At 47.8% G+C, this 16,978-nt stretch overlaps 1 protein-coding gene across 2 annotated transcripts; it reads right to left on the bottom strand.

Moving 5' to 3' along the window:
• Positions 1-7,727: 7,727 nt before the first annotated feature.
• On the bottom strand, positions 7,728-16,071 carry LOC142584454 (tetraspanin-33-like). Of its 2 annotated transcripts, none has more exons than XM_075694598.1 (3): positions 15,543-16,071; positions 13,781-14,105; positions 7,728-7,811 (listed from the first exon to the last, which is right to left on the bottom strand). In XM_075694598.1, the coding sequence occupies exons 1-3, from the start codon at positions 15,711-15,713 to the stop codon at positions 7,729-7,731; spliced, it is 579 nt and encodes a 192-aa protein (XP_075550713.1). In that variant the 5' UTR covers positions 15,714-16,071; the 3' UTR covers position 7,728. The 2 variants fall into 2 exon arrangements, with proteins under 2 accessions (XP_075550713.1, XP_075550712.1); XM_075694597.1 differs by lacking the exon at positions 7,728-7,811 and adding an exon at positions 10,100-10,284.
• Between the last annotated feature and the right edge of the window lie 907 nt (positions 16,072-16,978).

Below are 16,978 nucleotides of genomic sequence, written 5' to 3' on the forward strand. Positions count from 1 at the left end.
GCTTGTAAAATACCTTTAATTCAAGTTATAAGCTAAGCATCAGGTCTTGCCAGAGTAGTCCCTTCGGCTATCTACGCACAACTGCCACCATTTCTGGAATTCATGAAAGCAACCAGAGAAAGCTTAATCAGCGATGCGCCACAGAACATTGTCATGTCGACACTAGCTCCACAGTTTACTCTAGTTATTCTTTTTTATAGTAGACACTACGATATTAAATACACGAAGGCGAACTCACAGCGGCTTGTACTGCTGTCACATCTTCACGACACTTTTATTTCAGCGGCAACTGCGCACGGGATAACAAAAAAATTCGCAGTTCCGCCGGAAAGCCGAAGCACCGATTGCGACAGCAAATTAGTAGATAGCTGTTCAAAGTAAGGATAGTAGTTTTATCGGCCATATAAGCTTGTAAACGTAGCATATTCCAGTTTAGGACGTATCAGAGTTTTATAGAGTAGGCTTTTTAGGTTACATGGTGAGCTAGAAAAGTTACGGAGCAAGAAGCCTAACATACGGTTAGCGTTGTTAATAATGTATTCGGTGTGAATTGACCATGACAGGTTTGCAGCTACATGAACACCTAGGTACTTGTAAGAGCTAACTGTTTCTGAAGGAACGTTGCTTAAGTGGTAGGTGGCTTGTTGACGAAAAACACGGGATACATGTAGTACTTTACATTTGTTAATATTTGGTTCCATTAACTACGAGTTACACAAGTTAGATATTGCGTTAAGATCGAGTTGTAACTTGTCGGTTTCATTTGGCTACTTCGAGAAAAATAACACAATCGCCAGTGAACAAGCGTAGGTTAGGAGATATATAGTGTAGCAGGGAGGTCGTTAATATAAATGAGAGAAAAAAAAGAGGGCCCAGAACTGAACCATTGGTACCCCAGAATGTACGTCACTGAAAGGAAAACTAAAACTATTAGCTGAAGCAAACTGAGTGCGATTAGTTAGAAAGAGTTTAATTCACGTGAGGAGGTTAGAATCTAGATTTAGTTTACTTAATTTGTACAAGGGAGGACTGGGAAAGCTTGTCAAACGCTTTGGAGAAATAGAAGAAAATACAATCGGCAAAAGAAGAACGGTCCAAAATTCAATGTAGCTCATGGGTGCATGAAGCCAATTGTGTTTCAAATGAAAAAGTTTTGCGAAAGCCATGCTGCTGGGGTAAAGAATGAATTATACTCGAGGAAGTTAACAAGGTTAGACTAAATTATATATTCGACTAGTTTGCAATTCGTACTAGTCAACGAACTGGGACAGTAAATATTTGGTGAATTTTTGTTACCTGACATATGAAGGGGAACCACCTTCCCAATCGCACATTCTTTAGGTAGTGTTGAAGTACTTGGGGGCTACTGAAAAAGCTATGTAAGAATAAATAAACTAGCATTAGTAGTGTTTAAAAATCTTGCGTTAATTGAGTGATAGCTAGGAGAAAAAATATCGAGAGAATTAATTAGCTTTAGGGCACCAGAGCTTTCAAGAATAATTGGAGGCATTTGCATACAGTCGTATTCACGTGCGGAGGTCAGAACGCTTTTACACTTGTTGGAAACGTTTTTAACAAGGGTTTGGTTGAGGAGAGTACACTGGTCGCATGGAAAACGGAAAAACGAAGAGTCGTCCAAAGCACTGTGGTCACTACATGGTGAATTTATAATTATTTAAAGTATTTAACGTTATTAGTTAGCATCGATGGAAGAGCGGTAGACAAAAATTCATGCTTAGTAACCTTCAGTGCAGTTACGTAAGCATCTGATGCTAAATTATAAGTAACATATCTTGATGCCGTCGGTGAGTTTTTAGCCAAATGAAAAAAAAAAACATATCTTTCGGTTGGCAAGTCGCCTGGTACGGAGACCACACCAGAGCGTTTGCGGATTTAAAACAATCTTGCGAATCGGGATGTGCTTGTTGGCAAGCTCGTTTACTTTAACAACGAACAAGTCCCAGTTACTTTGGACTGGACGGTTGTCAAAATCGGGGAGGAAGTCGTCCAGAAATGAGGTTACTTCTCTCTTAATTGCGGTAAAATCAGCCCTTTTGTAATCGTGTATATTCTTCCGTTGTTTGGTGGTTTTGGGACTAGGTGAGTTGAAACTGAAATGAAGACAATGATCGTTTATGCCGGGTAAATGCGTTATTGAATATATCAGGTAGAGATGGGACCTTAAAATTAAATCAAGGGTATTTGCTACGTTAGCGGAGGATCGTGCAGGATCTGTAACGAGTTGCGAAAGCGAAAAAACAGAGCATGCTTCTAAAAATTTTGCTGCTTGTTGGGAAAAAGTCAATAGCGAGGGTTGGTCATTGTTCCACGTAATGTTTGGAAAGCTGAAGTCACCGAGGACTACTATGGGCGATTAAGAAAAGCGGTTGCGTACATCGTAAACAGTGCCATGGAATTCATTGGCAAATGAAGATGACGTAGAGAGTGGGCGGTACAGCGCACCTATTAGCCCAGACTGTTTCCAAGAACCCAAAAGCGCTGATAGCAGACTAAGGTATGTCTTTTGATATTATTATGAGAACACCGCCTCATCTGTGCGCAGCGCGATCGCAACGGTTTATTGCGTAGTTCTGTACACAGTGAAAGGTTCAACGTCGCTGACATGGTGTGTGACATGGTGGCAACTATGTATCGGTTAAGGCAACGATTTGGGCGCCACGTGAATCTATTGTGGATGATTAAGGGGTCGTATTTATTAAGAATGCTGCGAACATTGGCAAACAGGACTGACGTTGGAGGACGTGATGAGGTTAGACCTTCTCGTTTTCCTGCGATGACACACGTGTCGTATGTGATGAATGATTGCAAGTGTTGATTGTGTTAACGCGCCGTGCCACGAATTCGTGAAGGGAGGAAGTACTAGCGGCAAAAAATGAGCACTTTGCGTTCAGATACAGCTTATCATGATGGAGCTCGAAAGGTGCAGAAGAAGAAGAAGCCAGGCTTTTACCAAAATGGAAAGCCTTTTCCTAGCGATGCGTGTAGCAGGCGAAAAGTCTTCGCTTACAGTCATGCCTTTTTGTTTAAACAGGTTCCGCATAGAAAGAAATTTCTCTTAGGTTTTAAAACAACTAAACTTTATAATTATTGGCCGACATTTACTCGGTGCAAAGCAACCACTTCGATGTGCTCGCTCGATTAGTTTGTAAGAAAAGCATTAAAAAACCGAGGTAAAAGTTGCAACTATTTTCTGATCTGTATACTGCCATGTTTCCTTGGCGTTCGATACACCACAAATGATTTAACTGTCACGACGTGACCGGTCTTCTTGTTCATTCAGTCGAGATGCTAACAGTTCATTCCTAGTGGTGAGTACTTCAAGTGATTTTTTCATTGTTACGAGTTGCTCCTCGTACAGTTCTAGAGTTCTTGCTCTTTGTTCAAGCACTTCTAGAATTTTGTCCATAATTTTAATATCTAAGCTTTCGTGTCCTCTCTTACGAGTTTTATTATTCGAAGCAAATTCAGCTTGGAACTTGTTACATTGAAGTGAGCAGTTATGCACTTCTTCAATAAAGTCAAAAAGGTCCTTCATTTGTCCGGCGGGGTCATTAGAGTTTTAATTGCACTACGGCTCGATACTGCCACAAAGACGCTCATACCCACCGGGTTCTATTTCTTCCTTCCTGCATCGCAGGATTGTTGGTAAGTTTTGCACGCGTCAGGTCGACATGGCGGTTTGCTTCATAACACGCCTTCAGCACAAATGAAAGGGTTCCAGCAATGTTTCAATGCTATACATAGCTTCATTGATTTGAATGTACGTTACAGAACCACAGGCTGTCAGAATTATATCCTGGAGTACACCTGCACTTATAATCGATTGCGCAGTTTCGGCACGTTAAACAAAAAAATTAGCACCCTTTATTTGACAAGTCACAATAACACCAAAGGTTGTTACCTTTTCGATTATGGCCATCTTTCTTGACACATTCAAGGCAGTGTTACCAAAGGCACGGATGCGTTCCTAAACCTAGGAACTGTTCCTCCATTTCTCGCTTTGAAGGGGCTTCGTGTGGTTTATATCGAAGAGTAATAAAATTTCTACCACCAGCGAGTACCAAGACAGCCTGATAATACTCCACACTTGGATAAGGTATCGTTCTTACCCTGAAGTTGCAATAACAGGGGCCTGTATCTACACAAATCTCTTAGACTATAATTGTTCGTAAAATAAATTCTGGCCAATCCTTGAGCAAGACATATCGAAGGTGACCGGCAAATGCCAACGAGCACTTACGAACGAAAATGTTGTGAATTTTGCTCCAAATGCGTTTGTTATTTTGATAGCAATGTCATTTCGATTGCAACAATAAGCATCCTGCTTTTGAATGCCCTTTTCATTTTTATTTGTAGATAATACATGAGCCCTTCTCACAACTCTACAAGGAGTTCTAGGGTTCACTCCGGTACAAAAATTATGTTGTACAGTTCATCTCACGTGTAAATATAATTAATTTCATTTTCATGTGGTCGTGTGTCCAAAATACGTGTTTGCGGCGTGAGCGTATATATCTCTTCAGATAAACTTCATAGTATTACAAGTTTCATGCGTATTACTTGAAGACTGTGGGACTCTGCGTTTCTGTACTTTGCGCACACATTCAACAGCGACAGACACCAATCTCTGGAGCGATTCTGCAAGAAGTTTCTCTCCCCTTTTGATTGAATCCCCGAAATTTATCCGCAAGCATGTGGCCTCTTTTTTACTTAGTTGCTCGAACGGCAAGTGTCGCGTTATGCGCCGCATGCATAAATGAAAATTTTCTTATTGACAACGGCTGCTCGCCGCATAGCGAAGTCCTGGGTCAACTATGATATACGACTTCAGAAGGAAATAGGTTTGGGCGTGTTGGTTATTCATCGTGATACAAGCAACATAGCGCAGTAAGGACGAGGGACAAGCTGAGACAGGACAAGCGCTCGTCCTGTCTCCACTTGCCCCTCATCCTTACTGCGCTATGTTACTTGTATCACGATATAGGAATCGCGTATAAACTTCGCACGTTCTTCACTAAACGTCATTCTACGCAATAACCTTGAAAAATGTCCCTGCATGCTCTCAAGCTTTCAAAAGTGCCCCCACCACTATGAGACCATTCAACCCGCATTCGAATCGCGAAAGGATGACCTAGAGATAATGTTAAGCGTGCTTATCACGTTCAATAGTAGGGATGTTTCCATCATTTCTTTGTTTTAACAGCGGAGCTGTTCGAAGTCGAGCCTTCGCCGTCCAGCGTCTGGTGTCAAGCAGGGAGGCATGTCAATGGCACAAACCCACTATGGCGGATAGACCATAGGATGGGGGGGGAGAGGTGTATAGGAGCAGGTGTTTTGCCGGCGCGCGCCCTTTCGTCCCATGGATTCCGTTCGGCGGGAGGGACAGCGGGAGTTCGCACGAGAGCGGCAGCGCAGACGTCGCACAAATCGCGAGCTTCGAGAGTGAGAAGCGCAAGCAAAGCGCCAGCGGAGGGAAGCCGCTACCGCCGAGGATTGAGAACGGGAAGCGCAAACCAAGCGTTGGTGGAGGCAAGACAACCGCATTTTTATAAGAAGGCGACCGAAGCGAAGTGCCAGCAGAGGCAAGCTAACCCCCAACTTCTAGAGTGGGAGGCCGAGCAGAGACGTCGACGCAAAGAGATTCCTCCCAGGGAGGGTGCCGATGGAGGGTTCAAGAGAGAATTCCTCGACCGTGAATGTGGCCGCAGCTGCAAGGTGTGTTATACTTTTTTTTTATTCACAACCTCATGCAACTGAAAAGTGTGCGCAAATGAACAAATGCACACACACACACACACACACACACACACACACACACACACACACACACACACACACACACACACACACACACACACACACACACACACACACACACACACACACACACACACACACACACACACACACACACACACACACACACACACACACACACACACACACACACACACACACACACACACACACACACACACACACACACACACACACACACACACACACACACACACACACACACACACACACACACACACACACACACACACACACACACACACACACACACACACACACACACACACACACACACACACACACACACACACACACACACACACACACACACACACACACACACACACACACACACACACACACACACACACACACACACACACACACACACACACACACACACACACACACACACACACACACACACACACACACACACACACACACACACACACACACACACACACACACACACACACACACACACACACACACACACACACACACACACACACACGCGCGCGAAGATGAAGCTTGACACTAGAATTAAAAGCAATAGATAGGGGCCTGGTTGAGACTTTCACATGCTCATAATCAAAGGACAATGCGATTTTTGTTTCTTGCTGCTTTTACAATGTTGTCGAAATAACATAGAAATAGTTTAAAGTCCATTCCGTAACGTCAGTTTGATATTTCACCCTTGTTTGGTCACTGTGATGACGGTATAGCTGATGGCACAACCAGCGCATTGTTTACTGTCGCAATACAGTAATCAATAGAAGAAAGAAAAGGTCGAAGTGCTTTACAAGCTCGTAAGTTGCGGATGAAATTCTGCTACTCATGCATTCGAATACGTGAGACCACTCCGTTTCTCTGCACTAAAGCAATCGATTTTCCGGCTATATTTGAGACACCTGGAAACATGTAGAGTTAACAGGCAAGTGGCGAGCCTCCTTTAAATGTCTCGTTACGAAAGCAAGAAATGGAACTTTACTCGAATCCGGTTCGCTGTTGTCGCAAATGAGGCGCCGCAGGCGAATCAGGATCAATTCTCGCCAGACCTTCAATCGACTGTTCCAACCAAGTACGCGCCGAGCGGATTCAACGCCCGTTACGAGCGCAGCACGCTCCGCCCGAATGCAAGACGTCAGTGCGGTGTCTGTAACTCCGTAACTGCAATAACTTTTGCAATCTTTTGGCTCCTCTCGTATAAGAAAGGAGAACATGTAGAAGTAAGGCTTTCTCATTACATCCCGCTCACACTAGGCGCGCGAATTCTGCGTCGAGCAGACATGCTCGAGCAGAGCTCCCCACGAGCGCCTGCACATATGTCGTACCAAGGGCAGCAGCCCGAGAAACTGTGACCGCCAGTTTTACATACCGCTTTGCGTTGAAAAAATAAAATATTTTCTCGACAACACTCCAGGACAAGGCATTATTTCTGCAGTAGTGGGAACTACTGCAGCGGAGTGACCTTCAGGCCTATGTCAAAAGCTTAAGAACTGCTGCGCTTGAGCAGGGGTGCGTGTCAATATCAGTGTTCGCGAAAACACTCTTGAAATTCGGTGCCAATTCCGACGTGCCTGTGCTACAAAAGCGTTCCTTCTCCTGTAACGCCGGTTCAGAAGATTCAACCCGGCCGCTACGGCGAGGCGGCCGCGTGGACGTTGTCGTAAATCGACCGGATGACGTCGATCTCGTCGATGACCGTGTTGGTGATCATGTCGATGAATGAGAGCAGAATGACGGTCACCACGCAGCCGCCGCCGATCATGATCACGTTGTCCCTGATGAACCGGTTGACCGCGTCCGTGCAGCTCTCGACGTTCACCTTGTGCCAGGCGTCGCTGTCAGACATGTTGAGCACGTTTTTGCCACAGTACCGGCTCGCTGCCACATCGCCTGACGTCAACGGGTCGTTCTTCCTGCAGCATGAGTGCGGTACCGAGCAGCGCTCGTAACTCGGGTTTTGGAACGTGCAGTTGAAGTACCTGCGAGCGCGCGGGAGCGCATGCGTGTTAAACACACGCCAGTATAAAGACTGCGTGTTTAGAGAGATTGCACCGTTTGCGCGACTATGATATCTGTTCGCATAAGAAGTACCGGTTCAAGGCTCTTTCTTTAGCTTTCTTATTGAAGACAGCGCCTTCACTGGCGGGTTACCCCCCCCCCCTCCCCTTTTCGTACCGTTTACCTGGGTTTCTAGCGTCTTTTTCGTGAGCGAACCCCGAAGGTAGTGCTGTCCAAAAATGTGGGCCGTTCCCGTGCGTATGCGCTCTCAAAAATGCAGGCCGATCCCGAACATTGTGCAGGAAAAGAAAAAAAAAAGCAATCCAGGGACGCGGCACCGCTCCGGCGCGGGGTGACGCAATAAGGTGCCGTGCGCTATGGCTCCTCGCTCTCGCCCCCAACTCACTCAGGAAGACATTGCCATTGATCGACAATGTCTTCCAATGGCAACTATAGTGCAGATTCCTGGACTAGTTGGCCCGTCGCATCACCTGAAGTCATAGCGCTGGATTGACACAGACAAGAAAAGACGAGAGGACGTGCGCTATCAACTATTGAGTTTACAGTTAGCGCACGTCCTGTTTTTCTTGTCCGTGTCAATCCAGCGCTATGACATCAACTATAGCTTGAATCGCCTTCTGACTCTTCCGGTAATCACGGTGTGAAGCCGCAATCGCCCCAGCGCCCAATAAATCACGTCAACCTGCGTGAGAGTGTCTGACACGCTTCAGCGCCGAGCGCTTTCGTCGGTTAAACACATACGTTACAGCAGATGCAGCTGGTGACCAGAACCCTGCGTAGTGCACTCGAGCCACAGCGTTCCAGAATTTACAGAGGTCGATTAGTCGTCACTTGCAGCACCAAACTTGGAATCCCGTACTGCCGAACTTGACGTGCCTCTTGACATTTCAGATAAATACTTAAAGGTACGCTCTGCGTATCGGTTTGTTATCAACATATAACAGGAGCCACCAGGAAAAAGAGATGGTGAAGGAGACGTCAACAGCTCCCAAAGTAGCGACAGTCGATAGCCTTCTGACGGGAGCTTATCCTCTTCCGTGCACCAGAAAGCGTAGTCGGGATCAACCCCTTCGCCGGGCTAGCTGCGTCAAGTATAACTTAAACCCACTACAAGAGGTTACTTGCACCATTGCCAGCGCTAAGCAACTGCTACCCACTTTATGGTGGGCTGCACTCACGGGTGCAACGTTGCCACACATAGTATGTACGACATGCACCGCCATGAACGTGAATTGCACTTGCTAACATTCCCAGAGCTAATCTTGTACACATACGCAAGTGCAGAAGAAAACGTATCGGATGACGACTGCAGCGGTAGCTAAATCACCGCACGCGTGATGCGAAATATGTGGGTTTGGTCCCCATCTGCGGCCATATCCTTCAGAGCACTTTCATTTCCCTGTACACCTTACTAGGCCGTTTAGAAGTATATCGTATAACAGCAAACTCAAGGAGCTAGCGTTTGAGTTCGGGTTGTGTGCTCCATACTCCGCATGCGCTGTACGTAAGCGGTGCTCCATGGTGCATGCTCGCTTGCGCCATTTTCGTGCACGTGCGCTATTTTCGGGAGACGCCTGCGTCGTATTTATCGAGTCGTGGGCCTGCACTCTTCGGCTCATTCGTTCAACCCTGATGCTCGCATTTGCTTCAGATTTATGTAATGATGCTTCGACAGCGGCATACTGACGCCAACCGAGTGCTGTCTTCGAGATACGTTCTAGATTATTGGCGCAGATAGGTTTAACGAGAAAGTTTGCTCATGTTTGCTGCATGGAGGTCACGCCCAAGCCTGTATCTAGTTTTTCGTTCATTCGCGCGTTTCAAAGGATACGGCCACAAGCCAAGCCGAAACGTGTCAAGTATTTACCGACAACACAAAGCGCAGTGCGGTGGGTACATGGGCAAGATGCGTGTGCGCTTCACGGCCGAAGGCGACGCGTGTTCGCCTTAAACCCATTTGAACAGACGTCGAGATAGCCGCGTATATATTTGCGTTAGCGTTAGCGTTTCGCTCCGTTCCTCTATATTAAAGGACTAGTTTGTACCGCGTAGTGCAGTCTATCTTAGCGTTAGCGTTGCGCCGCACGCTAACACCAATGCAAGCTCTTTGCGCTATACTGAAGCTCTCCATTATTGATACGACATCGACCCCGCGAGCAGGCAGCGCAAATCCTCGCGCCCTGCACAGAAGAGAAAGTGGCCGTATTGCCGTTCATGACCTCGCTTTCTACACCTTGCCTATAATGTACGCTCAGTGGCTGCTGGTACAGGCGCACATGTTACTGTTCCAGTCCCTGAAGTTCTGGCGGCTCACGCCACAGCACTTCATGCCGCGTTGCAGTGCGTCCATCAACTGCTCCGTGTCCACGCTGTCGCGGTAGTGGATGATCAACGACTCCGACAGCGTGCTCTGGAGGACCTTCCTAATGCCGCCTGCAAGAAGTACCGACCAAAGAACAAGGGGAATGCCGCTCGGCGCCATTCAAACGTCGCATGCCCCGCATAAACACAACATATTTCATGAGCTTCATAAGTGCGCAGAGCTACAGTAGACTGTCTAAAACTGCTCTCCACGTTTACAAGGAGCAGCTGACCACACACAACGTCGAACCTGCCCGCGCCTCGAAAGCCCGACTTTGCTCCTTGCCTCGTGAGAGCATCTTGCACAGGGCGCCTTGCCTTGTTCACTTGAACTAAGAAAAGTGAATGACAGAAATCGTCCTTTGCCGCGCCCTCGGCCCCGAAACCACCGTAAACCAACGAAAATGCAACAGAAGTTAGCGATAATGGCTCCAATGTTTGCGGTGTACTCTGTACGTAATCAAGGATGCGAACACAAGACTTCTGTAACATACGGTCGACGATCAAGCCATATCATAAAGCCAACAACCCTGTGCTGCATTCAGGTGATGCTGGCCGTAGCGCTTCCTACAATTACTAGAGGCAACTCTAGTGCTGCGATCGTTCATCCACCATGATGGGTAGTACGTGGATTTGTCTGATCTTCGTGCTTGGGGCTTCGGACGTTCTTGTGGCTTCGTCTATTACGTTTTAGGTGGACCTAAATTGGCCAAATTTTTTTTTAATTATGGGGCTTTACGTGCCAAAATCACTTTCTGATTATGATGCACGCCGTAGTGGAGAACTCCGGAAATTTCGACCACCTGGGGTTCTTTAACGTGCACCTAAATCTAAGTACATGGGTGTTTTCGCATTTCGCCCCCATCGAAATGCGGCCGCTGTGGCCGACATCCGATCCCGCGACCTCGTGCTCAGCAGCCCAACACCATAGCCACTGAGCAACCACGACGGGTTGCCTAAATTTCAACGCAATTTATCATTTTTTTTATTGCAGAGGGTAATAAGACTCTGCAAGCACGCATAATCGCTGCTAATTGCAGTGGTTCCGCTTGTCCATGCGTCCGTGGCGTAGTGGCTTCAATATCACGCTTCTTTGCTAGAGGTCCTGTGTTCGAGTCCTGTCGTCGGACCATTTTAATAATCTTTATTTAATTATTTAGAGCACCATACTTCCTTAAAAGTTATCAGATTGCAAAGTGACGAAGCCATTTAAAGCCGAAAGGACGAAGTTTAAGCAAATCCATGTGCTACCAATCATTCCCACGCTGGCTAAACTACCCTTAGCAGCTCCCGCAGGCAATAGCCCCACAGGTCCCTCTAGTAATTGTATGAAACTCTACGATGCTCGCTTTCGGGCGCCATTGTGAAGAATAGACACGAGCAAGTCATATATAGTAGCCATTTACCTAATCCGCTGCATGCTTGCACATTTTGTGCTGTTACTCTAGCGTTCCTTCACTAAAATGCCGCTTATATGCAAGCAGCTCGTCTATACGCGTACAGTTCCGGCCGTAAAGCATACATAATTGCGCCACATTCAATACGGCGTTCGATGCATCGACTTTACCTGTGAATTGAGTTGCTTTGTGGTAATGCCAACCATTCGTCAGTATTTCACACTAATTCTAAATGTTAAGTGGAACACGTTTGATTCAGCAGTCACACAGTAAATTGAAAGGAATGCGCACATCGCAAAAATGGCTAGTTATCTGGTTTTCATATTCATACAAACTGCAGCGCCGTCTCAATGAGCTGCGTCACTCGTCTAAAGCCGTAAGAGGACAGCAGTCACTTTTATTGAGTCAAGGGCGATATGCCGGGCAACGATGGCTGCGAAAAGGTGACCCGATCGTTTGGCAGAGTACTGGAGCGTTTGCGAGGCCGCGCGGCCACTTTGGCAGTGCTGATGACCGCGCGGGATTGCTGCACCAGTACACAAGATAACGCGGCATGCTGCGCTTCTTCAGTTGGCCTCCTCCTAGTTTTCCCTGATGCAATCCAGAATGACTCGAGAAAAGTTGCAGCTCCTGCAATAGAGACGTCGCCGCTGTCGCTTTGTATGCCCGTCAACGACGCCTCAGTGCTGCAAGCACCGGAGCATGCCAAAATATTCCACCTATCCTGGCGCGGGGAAACCAGCTTGCGTGTGTACAGGGCCATGTTACGCGGCGAGTACTTCATGCGTGTTTCAGAACGCTACTGCAGAGCGCGCGCAGCCCGCAACACGCGTCGTGCGCTCGACTGCCCGCACGTCTATAGCGATGGTCACACGAACCCAACGTGCGCGCAGGTATGTCGGCGTTGTACAAAAGACCTGTGACGGGCAACGCAGCCATTTCGGTCCTTCTCTCTTCTGAGTAACTTTGACTACCTATGCAATCTTCTAAACCATATACAATCCTCAGGGGCGGAACCTACAGCCTTTTTTGAAGAACAGGAAGCGTAGTAAATATAATGCTGACTATGCTCTCTGATATTTATAAAAAAACGTACTACTGCGCGTTTGCTCGCCACGTCTTAGCCTTTGTACACGCACCACATCATAGAGACGAGATAAGACGAGATAATATTTTCTTATTGCCCTCCGGCGCATGGAGTGACAGATTAGGGACGTATAAACAAGGTGCCCAACAAACGTCAGCGCAAAACCTCTGGTTATACATACACATATGTGCTCGTTGAAAATGAACTATGCTTCGATATTAATCTGCATAGAACACGGAGGTAAAATATTTCACATGAACAGCACGATTGGAGAGTGGTTTATCACCCTTTATGACGGAGCAGGCAACAAACTTGAGGGGAGGGTCCAAACGTCCGGCTATATGGCTGTGGAGTGGATTTATGCAGAGTGGATTTATGGCTGCTGCCACATGGACTGGTGTTTCAGTCGGGTAGTAAGCCGAACACAATTCCCTGCCGAATAGTGGCCTCAGTCCTAGAGTGCCAATACATATAGCTCCCTGCGCGAACACAGACTAAACGAGAGTAACTGGAAGTCTTATCACCGCATACGATTCTCCGCCGCTAATGCGTGCGTTTTTCTTCATCTGGCATGTTAATAACTGTGAAACCATTCTGAAATGGGTAATCTGTCAACCACATGGGCAACCAGCGCTGAAACTCTGAGTGACAACAGTTTTCAGCAGCAAATATGCTGCGATTTCGCGTCAGCCAATTCACCGCTCAGCTTGAGGAACATTCGAGGTCTCACCTCTAACCTCACTGTGTCCCGATGTGCTAGAACGCAAGAGCGCATGTACTCATCACAACACGCACTGCCCGGATAGTGCTTGGCTGGGCACATTGGGTTTAAGCAAGCGCTGAGCCTCGCGTATGTTATCGTTGAGAACACATTCTGAGAACACATTGAGAACACAGATGTGTTATGTTATCGTTGAGAAATGTTATCGTTGAGAACATTTTAGTATGACGCTCAAACTGCCGTGGCGACTCCCGGCCAGCGCAGGTTCCCCACAGCGTGTCCTGCCTGCGTGTTTCCCTCGCGTAAGGAAACCGCAATCTCGCATTCGTCCGGGTCTATATCGTCGATGAACCTTATACTCACCGGGCACGTAGAAGACGACGACGGCAAAGACGACGTTCACCGCGATCAAGGTGGTCAGGGCGTTTGAGTAGAGCTGCAGCAGGAAGCGGTTCTCTCGCAGGGCGCCCACGCAGCCGCAGAAGGAGACGACGAACAGCGACATGCCCCCGAGCGACACAACGATCTCGATGCGCGTAAAGATGGCGCTCGTTCTGTCAATGGAGCTCAGTACGTCAGTGTCATCCTCTCCAGCAAACGAGTAGACGTAGAGCGACACTCCGGTCACAAACAGCAGCAGGCCCAGGAACCACAGCACCAGATTCAGCATGAGCAAAGGGTAGCGAACCTGCAGAGGCATGCAGTCGAGTTCAGAGGCCGCGAGCGGCGCCCCCTTCGGGGTGCTTTTTCCAGAACACAATATTTTTCTATCCCTCCAGAAGATATTTCGTGAGACTATAAGAGATCTGAGCGTAAAGCGAACTCGGCTTATGAGGCAAAGTTACCTTGCATTGATCGCAGAAGCGTTGGCGAGGTAGAGAACAAAGCTGCCTATACCGAGGTCAGTCTCGCAAACTAAAGCGGCGCTAGTGCTTTAAAATGTTGCCACACGTCGTTACCTTACTCTATATAATTCACTAAAATGTGGAGTTTTACGTGCAAGCACCACGGATGAGAAAAGCCGTAGTTGAGAAATGCAGCAGCCGCGGCCGAGAATTGAACCCGCGACCTCGTGCTTAGCAGCGCAACGCCACCGATCCGCTAGGCCACCGCGACGAGCTTTACCTTATGCTGGTGTCTGTCTTCAGTGGACCATCACTTACGTCGAGCTATCGCTCGGCGCAAGACGCGTGTACTGCGTCCTAAATTTTACGAAGTGTTGCAGCCGTAGAGCGACATGCATAATCAGAAGAAGCGAGCGTAGCGAACAGTGTTCTACGTTCTCGAATGTACGCGAGCACCGCAGTGATTAATCTCAAATGTACGGTGCGACACGCATAAACAGCGGGCAGGCTTGACCCGCCAGGTCAGATTCGATGACCAATGACTGTGTTCGCCGCTATTGTTGCGATTCGAGTGTTGCTTTCCTAACTGAGCACAAATTCGTTCAACAAAGTGTTGGATTCTTAACCCGCACTTCTGGCTTATTATTTCCCGTCACTACAACGAGACGGTTTTAACGCGACAGCGTTAAGGGTCCGTATAGCAGAAAATCTGATGTCGGCGTCCTGTGAGCGAAAGTTGCCGTCTATGTGCTCTACGGCACTAAAGTTCTTCTATCACCAAAGTTTCTCAAACTTCGTATTGCCTTCTTTACAAAGTTATTCCTCGGAATTTCGATAATGATAACCCACAAACAAATGTTTTGAAATGAAGTACCGAAAGCGCATGCCTTTTATGTTAAGTCTTCTCAGAATGAAATGTTGAAAGTGCGAAACAATAACAGAAGACCAGCACGCCCGAGAGGAAGCTTTTCGACCAGAGAGCTCGCATAGCGTTCGCAACCACCGGTTTCCCAGTAAACATCACGGTTACATAAACTACAGTTGCCGGCAAGCGTGAGAAGCAGTCAGGGATCATTTAATGTGTGATGAGGTTCCTTACATCGGTTAATTGTTGCTGAGGCACAGCCTCAGCGCATGAAGTGGCAAAGCAATTTGTTATCCCACCGCAAGCCATTCATTAAAGAACCAGCGCAAAGAGAAAAAGCAACTCTACAAACTAATCAAACACATAAAAAGTAATTAAGTCTCCAAAGAAAGTATCAAAGTCAGAAGGGGCCTACAGTTTCATGGTCTCCAGTGCAGCTGCGAGATGAACTAGGGGTGGCGACGGAGGCAGCGCTCGGAGCATAGAAGCGGTGCTGGTACTGGTGAAGAAAAATCCTGGTCACCCTAAGTCGAACAACCGGGATCCAGTCATGCAGGAGTAAGTCCGGTTGCCACGTTGGGAACATGGCTCTTGGCACGGCAGAGATGTTGACGCCGGACACCAAAGCCCAATGACTTCACCTCTGCTCCCGGAGCATGGGCTTCATTTCTCCCACGTCAATCGGCGCCTTCCTGCGTGCCATCGGGAAAACGCGGTGACCACGCCTCTGGGAGGTCGGCCTGGTGCAGTAGAAGGCACGATGTACGGTCCTGACTCCAGACGACTTGACTCCTGCCCCTGGTGCACTGGCGAACTACTCCCTCCACGCAGGCCTGTTGTTCCACGTCCCGCCGGTTTCTTCTTCCTCTTTACTCTCTGCTGGCTTGTTGTTGTTCCTTCTGTTCGAATTATTTCTTCGGCGCGCTTGTGCAACCGCTGCAGCGTCTCGTCGTCGTCATCGCATGGCTGACCCACTCCAATCACGGCACTCGCGCACTTGACACATCACAGAATGCTACCGCGTTCAACCCTTAAAGGCGAAACTTAAGCGTCCTCCAAGTTTTATTGTATCGAGTATCCCTCACGCAGTAGTCAACGTTTACGAGCGCGCCTGCATCTTGGAGGGTACACCCGGAGCGAAAGGAAAAACGAATGAAGAATTCTGGAGTTTTACGTGCCATAACCACGATATGATTACGAGGCACGCCGTAGTAGTGGACTTCGGATTAATTTCGTCGACCTGCGGATATTAAACGTGCATTTACGTAAGCCTAGTTGCAGAAACGTTTTTTTTTCCATTTCGCCCCATCGAAATGCGGCGGCCGCGGCTAAGAATCGATCCCCCCGACCTCGAGCTCATACAGCGAAACGCCATACAGAGCACTAAGCTACCGCGGCGAGTGGGAAGAAAGGAGCATGGAAGACATGGGGCCGCATTCACGAATATTTTAGTTTGTAAGTACTTTTTGCTATTGGTCAGCTGCCTTCGCTAATGATTTGTCCAGCATCAGAATTGGGCGAAATGTTCTCTTCTGCACGAACAGTTACAGCATTTTTTGTCGATACGGGGCCCTGGTTCTGGGCCTATCTAGGTACTCACCAATGGGTTGACATCGAGAAGGACAGTCGTTTCGTCCGACTCCTGGTTGCTCTGGCCTTGTCTGTGACCGCGGTGACTGGCCTTCCTTTTGTGGTGCCGCTTCTTCTTGGGGTCCCTCTTCTTATGTTTCTTGGGCTTCTCGGGAGAGGACGACACCTGGAGCACGCTGCCATGGGCCGGTGGTCGCTTCTGCCGCTTCGCCTTTGGCCTTATGTTCGACTCGGACTGCTGCACCGATGACATTCTCTGGC

This window comes from Dermacentor variabilis, chromosome 6, assembly GCF_050947875.1.
Source record: "Dermacentor variabilis isolate Ectoservices chromosome 6, ASM5094787v1, whole genome shotgun sequence".
In the NCBI taxonomy this organism is placed as follows: Eukaryota; Metazoa; Arthropoda; class Arachnida; order Ixodida; family Ixodidae; genus Dermacentor; species Dermacentor variabilis.

What these genes read in the sequence shown, in the direction of transcription:
- LOC142584454 (XM_075694597.1), bottom strand. Translation starts at nt 15,713, where the DNA reads ATGTTCCCAACGTGGCAACCGGACTTACTCCTGCATGACTGGATCCCG. An exon ending in GCACTGGAGACCATGAAACT is followed by an intron (nt 14,106 to 15,542) that starts GTAGGCCCCTTC and finishes ATGCCTCTGCAG; the next exon opens with GTTCGCTACCCTTTGCTCAT. An exon ending in CGTCGTCTTCTACGTGCCCG is followed by an intron (nt 10,285 to 13,780) that starts GTGAGTATAAGG and finishes TACTTCTTGCAG; the next exon opens with GCGGCATTAGGAAGGTCCTC.